General features: G+C 33.4%; 1 protein-coding gene across 1 annotated transcript; it reads right to left on the minus strand.

Annotated features, from left to right (window-relative positions):
* Positions 1 to 2,295: 2,295 nt before the first annotated feature.
* On the minus strand, positions 2,296 to 8,330 carry LOC144856450 (adhesion G-protein coupled receptor G2-like). The gene is made up of 9 exons (XM_078714464.1): positions 8,097 to 8,330; positions 7,633 to 7,760; positions 6,936 to 7,082; positions 5,916 to 6,476; positions 5,582 to 5,731; positions 4,848 to 4,966; positions 4,033 to 4,295; positions 3,651 to 3,717; positions 2,296 to 3,027 (listed from the first exon to the last, which is right to left on the minus strand). The coding sequence occupies exons 4-9, from the start codon at positions 6,405 to 6,407 to the stop codon at positions 2,538 to 2,540; spliced, it is 1,581 nt and encodes a 526-aa protein (XP_078570590.1). The 5' UTR covers positions 6,408 to 6,476; positions 6,936 to 7,082; positions 7,633 to 7,760; positions 8,097 to 8,330; the 3' UTR covers positions 2,296 to 2,537.
* Positions 8,331 to 8,591: the final 261 nt, after the last annotated feature.

Genomic DNA, 8,591 nt, shown 5'->3' on the forward strand with positions numbered 1-8,591 from the left:
AAAATGCAAAATACTGTATTAGACATACCTTGACAATAAATGAAAAATCCTCTTTGAAAGAAAAATGATATGACAATATCAGCAGATAGTAATGTAATGTAATGTTGTTCGATTTATATAGCGCTTATACAATCAAAAGATTGTCCCAAAGCGCTGAGAGAAAAAAAAAACAACGAACTATTCTGATAAACCGTAATCAACAATCGGATCCAATCTACGTCAATTTGAGCTTGGCTAATTAAGAATATCTCAGGCGAAATAGACATTGACGCTGATATGACTTCAAAAGGAAAAATAGTCTCGTAATATATATTTATATCGTCTGGTTACACATACGCCAACCAAGCCATATTTGTTACTAAGAAAACTATTCTCCTCCGAATGTTTAATTATATATGATTGTGTAATTATTAGCGGTTTGTTTGGTTAAAGCTATAAATAGTATTATGTATTAGTACTTCCGGCTTTGAGATATTTCGATTTATCATTTTGTCGACCACTTTAATAATGAGAATAAAGTGTGTCTTAAAACAACCCATTTTATAGGTTTTAGTGTATAAAATAAATTGTCTATTAATAGTAGTAGGCATTATGTTATAAAGAAAGTATGGTATAAAAGGCAAGAAGAGACAATTAAAGAATCAACATTGCGATTTTTACATATAGTGCAACACGTGGATATCGGATTTATTCAACAATGTAAATTAAATAAAGGTAAACAAATATAGAAACAAACTCTTTAAAAACTAATAACAATGACAATACAAAGACAAATATATGTATACATTATATGATATATGGAGTGGAAAAAAACAAAATGAAATAATAAGAATGTAATTTACCTGGAAGCATAGATGGTTACTTAAACCTTGGCAATTAAATAGCTTAAAAAGACAGCAATTAATGAATCCCCAAATCCTAAATAAAACTGTTCGCAAAATGTTAAAATAGTGATGATTTATCTTGAAATATTTTGTTTTACAATCTGATCTAAACCCAAAATTTGGAACAGATTACCAAGTCACATTAAACACTTAGACGACTATAATCAGTTTAAAAAACATTTAAAAGCACTATATTTCAAACAATGTTACGATACTAATTGGTGTGAAGCGCCGCTGATTATAATTAAATGTTGTATAAATGTGCGCTATACAAGTAATAATAATAATAATAAACTTTAAGTTCTTTTAGATCATTCTATACATAAGCTCCGGCAAATTTGAGTGAAGTGCTCATTATCTTTATATGTGGCTCAGGGGGAACCATATTGAGTGTATTAGATTGCCTAGTGCTATAAACACCATTCCCATATCATTACATAGTCTTGAAGATGCAGTGCCATTAAAACATTTGAACATTAAACATGATATTGCATGATTTCTTCTTATTTGAAATGTTTTTCAAGATAGATCATTTATTATTATTTATTTTCTTCGTCATCTTTATTAGTTAATTCATTCATTTCATTATTTCCTTGTAAATATCCGATAAATGATTATTCGTTAACGTTTTTAAAATTTCTACAAGTATTTGTCTTACATCTATTGCTTTTATTTCCCTTTTTAAATATGTATAAACTAAGGAATGGTTATTTAATGATATAATGAGCGACTCCAGTTAGTACATGACGTTCGGGAATTGATGATAATATCAAGTCAACATGTCACTGATTGTTTAGTAACCCTTGTTTTATCGTTAGCAATCGGTGTTAACTTAAAAATATTTTCTAGTTTGTTTATGGTATTCTAATATTATATTGATTTTGCCAATGTCAAATTTATAATCTCTATTAAAGTCTCATAAAAGTATAAGTTCTTTGTTTTCATTATACATTCCCAAGCATATTTTGGCATATTTGGCTGGCATTTTTTTAATTTAAATTACATTTTTTGTCGGGTATATACATTTTTTTCTCCAATTTTTGGATAAGGTGGGGATAAGGTGGAGATAAGGTGAATTAAGGCCCATTCACACTAGGACGATAACGACCGACGATAATAGACAACAATTTGCATTTTTCATACATAAAATAAAAGAAAAATAAAACCTTTTCATTCTAGAACTATAGAATAACCATCTATGCTTCCTTTGATGAAAATTATATTTTCACACGTCCAATCAAATGACGTCATGATTAGTAAGAGCAATAATATCGTGACAATACAACGATTTTATTGTTTTTATGTATCATGACGTCATTTGATTGGAATTTTAAAAATATTATTTTTATCAAAGACAGCATAAATGATTATCCTATAGTCCTAGTACGAAACCCTTTCTAATTTCTTTTGTTTTATGTTAAAAAAAATGCATGCTTATATATTTATCGTCGATCGTTATCGTCCTAGTGTGAATGGGCCTTAAACATTAAAATGGCATATTCAAAAGCAAAAATTGTAAGAATTATTTTTCACCTTTCTAGTTTTGTGTAAAGATCTAGCTAGGCAGTCTCACTAAAAGTGAATCATAACATTCTAGATATTATTAACCACATCGGAACAGTAATACAAATTATATATAAATCCTATTCGGGTTTACATATTATATTCGTTGTTTTGACTGGTAATATTTGTATCATGACTGGAATAGCTTGCCATTTGTATACCATTAGTTTTTCCCGTATTGCTAACGATAGCATATTTAGATCTCGTAGCTCTGTCCCTTTCTTTGCAACAGGACATCCAGGCGTCACGAACGTTCTTCTGACGTACGCAGAAAAAGAGAAAAATGAAGAGGCCTTGCAGAGAGTTGAAGACACAGAATAACAACTGAAACGCCTTGCGAGAGGACGAGTCTGCATCGATTGCGAGGAATCCCAAAACCCATGTTAGGCCCAATAGTACCGAAAGTCCAATGGAAGTTTGGAGACGTTTTGAAACTTCACCTCGCGTCGATAAGGCAACATTTCGTCCGCAAGTCAATTTGTGCATTATTAGAATGAACGCTCCAACATTAAAAAGCAGAAGTATACCAACAATCAGAATGAAGCCATAGTTGCGAATACTTCCTGACGGAACGAAACAGCTGAGGGAAAAAATAATTGTCTTTGTTTTAAAAATTTACCGGGACAGCAAATAAAGTAATGTTTTAAACCTACAGAACCTACAGTAGGTACCTAGAATAAACCATATTAGTAACTAGAGAGCGTACACTTTTCGACGACCTATAGACCTACCTAGGTCAGGTCAATCGATGTTTCGGCGGTCGTCACATGGACCAAAAAAAAACATTAAAACGATGTCAAGGTGAGGGACGAGGGAGCATGTACCCGTATGCGCACGTAATGTAGTTGTCAGCCGACTGGACTTAAAACTAGTAAAAGATACATATTTTGGCACACCTGCGTGTGTTCAGAAAACTATTAGAAGCAATGAGAAAATATCGAAAGTCGTCAATTTACCCGTCCAAGTACCTTTATCCCCTGAATTGCATGGGATCGATGGAAATAAAAATACGGAGACGAAGTGACTTAAAAGAATATAGGGCACGTTTTTATAACATAACTTTTAGTATCTAGCTCTCACACACACAAGAAATGACCAAAAATAGTAATCTTCATAAGTTGAAGAGTCTCATCAGTATAGTCAGGTAAGTTTACATAACTACTCAACGATACATAATAGAAAGACATAGAATACCGTACTTACTAGCTGGTGTTGTAGTAGTAATCTACGTCAGTACACAGGCAGACTGTAACAATTATCAGAGGAATACCTACAATAAAAGAAAGCTTAGTAAATGATAATTCTTATAATTTAAAATGCAGCTGCAGTTACTGTAAAGGGTCACACATGCCCCGTTCCGGCCGGCTCCAGTTTAACTTCGTGTCAGAATACGCGTACAGTATATCATTAGCCACTTTTGTTTTGACGACGCTGTACGCACCTCTCATCAATCAATTTACTATGCATACGCGTAAAGTGTAGCCGCGTGGCGCGTCGTTGCGTTGAGACGCGACTTTCCGGCGCCGGAACCGGAACCGGAGCATGTGTGAAAGGCACTTAAATGTGCAAATAACAAAACATTTACCGTAGCCTACTACACACACTTTCAGCATAAAGTGTTCGATGTTATCGTAGAAGACTTTGACGAGCATAAGATACATGTTTATAGCTTCAATTGACATCCAGAATATAGAGGCAAGTCCAAAGTAATGAACCAACACTGCTACAGTGATGCATCCATGTCTAGAACCTGTCTGTTTAATGCCAATCGCAAACACGAGATACAGAGATAACAATGTTATTGATAGGTTGATGAGAATTTTCTGAGGAACTTTGCTTCGAAGTGATCTGCAATGACAAAAAGTGTGTTGGTATAAAGTTGCTTTACACCACGTATGTATTTCTGAAAAGAACTGTTGGGTTTATCGACGTTTCATTCAATATGCTTCGATCAGTAGACTTCGATCGTCCTCAGGGATGAGAATGAGCAAGCTTTATTTATCTTTGTTTGTAGTGCATACATTACTTAAGACATAATACATTGGTGATATAATAGTTTAAACGTGGCTTTATGAAATACGTATATAATAAGTGTGGACAATTAAATTAAATATAATTTAAAACAAAATTTAAAAAGAAATAGGCCGAATACAATTATGCACCGAGAGATCCGACCCCATCTCCAGGAAATGTACTTGTGCTATTTTTGTTTGGGATAGAGTACGAGGCCGAGTTTACATGAGGCCGAGTTGACTTGTCGTCGATTTTTTGCCTAGAGGGTTTAGGACTGGCTTGATCTGCTTCATTTTAGTGTCATTGTACAATGTCACAAATCATTACATTTGCAAATTGGGATATATGAGGTCTGAAACCTATTTAGAACAAATTACCATTACTTACTTAAAGAAAAGGTGTGTAGCAATTGTACTCGCTAAACCAACGATAGAAACAATGCATCCAATCAAACTGATTACAGCTAATACGTCATGAAATCCTGAATCCTCTTGTTCGTAATAATCCTTAAAAGTTGAAATGAAAAAAAAAATAATATTCTGTAGCATACAAGTGATATAATACACTGATATAGAATTAAATGTTTTCAAAATGTATTTGAAATGCATGATCGAGTACGCAGGGTTTTTTTCTGCTCGATGATAACAAATAATAATGGTCTCTTAAACATATAATTTGAAGTGACACAGTAATTTTTACCGCTCCGTTCTTCAGCACTTTGAAGCTCCCGAATGAGAAATCGCCGGAACAGAACTCATGGCAGATTTTTTTTTGTTTTACCATATTTAATCCAGCATTGTATTTGATCCATCCAGCAATTGCTGATCATTAGGGACCCTCAGATGTTCATACAGACATTATACACAAGATGCTCAACATAAAAAAGTCTTATTACAAGTCTTTGGAAGTGGAGATGTAATTGTGTCCTTAGAAAAAATCCTGACATGTGACGGGGTTTGAACCCAGAAGTGGTAGCCAAGCATCATAACCAACAAGCCACAACTCCAGATCAAGTTTTGAAAACATGAATACGTCTGACACTGCCGATTTGGTTGTCATTTACACGTGCATTAATAATATACGATAAGAAATGTTTACATTTAAATTCGATCACTACTTACAACTAGGATAGCAAAGTTAGTAAGATGGTCACATAAGCATACAACACGACCGTCAATCGTTTCATCTGGCCGACAGCCATCGCTTGACCAATCACCAATTCCATCGTCAAGAGAAAAGTCCCAGAAAACACATTTTGTATTACTAGTTTCCTAAATAAAATGTAGATAAAAAACCAATATTTAAAAATTAATTCAATGTATCTATTACTAGTCAGTATGGAAAGCTGGTGTAGTTAATCTATGATAATTGGTAGATTGTATATTAAGTTGGGGATAGTATTAAGTAATATAGGCAATTATGGATTGAAATTGTGTAATAGTATACAGTACTTACAAAACGTGGTAGAAACGCAACCTTTATTGGTGTTACCAGCCCATCAATCTCAATTGCATCTACTGAAGCGGAAATGATGTGACTATTAACTTGAGGCGGTAAATATTCGCTAGAATCGTTAACCAACTTTTTTGAAATAAACAAGGAACTGTTCTGGTAAACTGTAAAATAAACCCGGATCTCGTCTTCTCTCGTCTTATTCCGATCAATTGAGATGACCTCGGTTGAAAGTGCGATGGAAGCACCAATCATTTTTAAAGGGATTGTCTTCTCATAATGTGCATTTATATCATCTGCTTCGAATAATGTCTTGAGCGAGTCACCGTCTGAAATAGTAACGTATGCTAAATCATTCACCAGAGATGCCGTGTTGATGGCAAGAGTCATCACACCAATGTGTGGTTGTACACTGGTGAAGTTAATGCCTTCCACTGCCATTGTTGCGAGTTGTCTTTCTAGTGATGTCACAAATGAGGATGCTGTTTCTCTCATTGATGTTTCGGAGTCAAACACACCAGAATCGATTATGTTATCAACAACCTCAACCACATCTAAAGTTATCTAGAAGAAGAATAGTTTGGGTTTGGTAAGGCAAATGTGTCAACAACTATATGTATCCGTGAAATTTGCTCGGTTACTAACGGATCACGTGCCTTTCAGTAGGCCTATTAGTTTTACCAAATATAAATATAATATTTGATAATGAAAGTTATTGACTGTTTAGCTTTTCGTAAGCTTTTGAGACGTTTTTTCAACGTAATGATGTGAATTGTAGGCTTGGAAAAACCAAAATATATGACTATTGTGCCCCGTCTATAACTTTTCTGTTTTATTCTTCCACCTAACATTTGACATTGATGAAAGATAGAAGCAGCAGATTAAGTAATACATTTATTTAAGAACAATTATGTAAAATAAAATAAAGTAATATTGCCTATAAATTAAATGGAGAGAATAAGTAATTCCTTTACATTCTATTTAAAAAGCATCATCATGATTGGTTTAAAAAAGATAAATTACGTTTTCATCAGGTAGTTCAAGATTAACGATATCTTTTACAATTTCTGAAACTAACTCAACCGTCTCTTCATCTATGTCTTCCGTATTATTTGTGATGTGTGCAAGATCATTGGCTACAGCAACACTATTATCTTCAGTAACTTTAGTCTGGCAAAAAAAAAATAAAAATACTTAAGAAAGTCTACAGGATTCCGGTATTGCTTAAGGAGAATGTATTTGTTTCACTTGAATGTTTCTTTGTTTTCATTATCTATCCATTTTATTATTGCATTATGTGTAGTTTTTTAACAGTAAGCTAATAAAAAGATAAATAATGAATGTTTATGAGTTTAATGGGGAAAACAGTTTATGCTTTAAAATATTGACTGTTATATTTTGCAAGGCGCGGACTCGAATTAAAACACAGTAGTCAACAGGCTCGCAACTACAATTTTCGAAATTTGAAAGTGCACTAGAACGTTTTAATACTACCAATGCATATAACATTTTACCGTGTAGTAGTACTAATACTTAAGTACATGTGGTACCAAATAGTAATGATACATTAAATGAATTTATCGAAGTCCAGTCGTTATTGCATAGTGTTATTTCAAATTATTTAAGAATTAAAAAAATAATTAAGTTGTTCGGCAATTTATTTTATAATTAAAGAAGGTGTCTCTAATATTTAAGCCATCTTTATATACAGCTATGTTACCTTATATAATATTTGTATTTTTCTTGATGTTGTTTCAATTCCACAGTCTGTTACATTAATGAATCCCCATGCAGCTCCTGTTAAGACATCTCCAGCACAGTGTCGCGTCGCAAGAGAAGCATTTTTTCCTGTATTACAACAATATAAATAATTTTTATCCATTTATTTACAGTTCATTATTATTAATTATATATCACTTTAAAAGCAAGTTTAGAAATGGTTATACGCAGTAGGACTATGTTCGTGCATTTAGCGGGTTTATTTTATATCCGCATTTGTTTTTTTTTTCTTTTCTTCCAACTTCCATCAGATTCGCACACAAATTATTCAGTAACACGTATTTACACTCGTAGCGACGCCATGATGGTTTGTATTCTGTAAGCAACTTGATTTCAACAATTTTCTTTTCTATGAATACACTCGTCGATAGATTTACTTTATGATTATGGTTGTTATAGGTTTACCTTTGTTTGAATATAGAGGACAGTCTTGTATTGAATTTGCAGTTGTACCAAGTGGAACATCTGGAAAACTGTACGTAGTACCATTAACATTTTGGTCTTCTCCAATACAAATAGAAGAAGGACTGGTAATATCATCGGTAACCGTGACGACAGTAGTCAGAATGTCAAAATCTGCTTCTGAAAATAAATGAAATGTTTCAGGTCTATTATTCACTTCTACACTAAAAAACGAGTTTTGCAAGAAAGGTTAACTAAAGTTTGCTAGTGTAGACCTTTGATAAACGTCGGCAAACTGCAGAAAAATAAATAACAGTCTTTGCGGTAATGTGATCCTGCACATGAACATTTGACAGCCTCTAGTAGGCCTAATTAATATAGGCAGACAACATATACTTCTCTAAACGATGGTAAACACGAAGTTTGAAAACACAAGTTTGGTAGGCCTATAAAATGTACTTTGACAGACTGGGCAAGCATCACTGAGATAAATACAGT

Source organism: Antedon bifida, chromosome 11, assembly GCF_963402885.1.
Source record: "Antedon bifida chromosome 11, ecAntBifi1.1, whole genome shotgun sequence".
Taxonomy (NCBI): Eukaryota; Metazoa; Echinodermata; class Crinoidea; order Comatulida; family Antedonidae; genus Antedon; species Antedon bifida.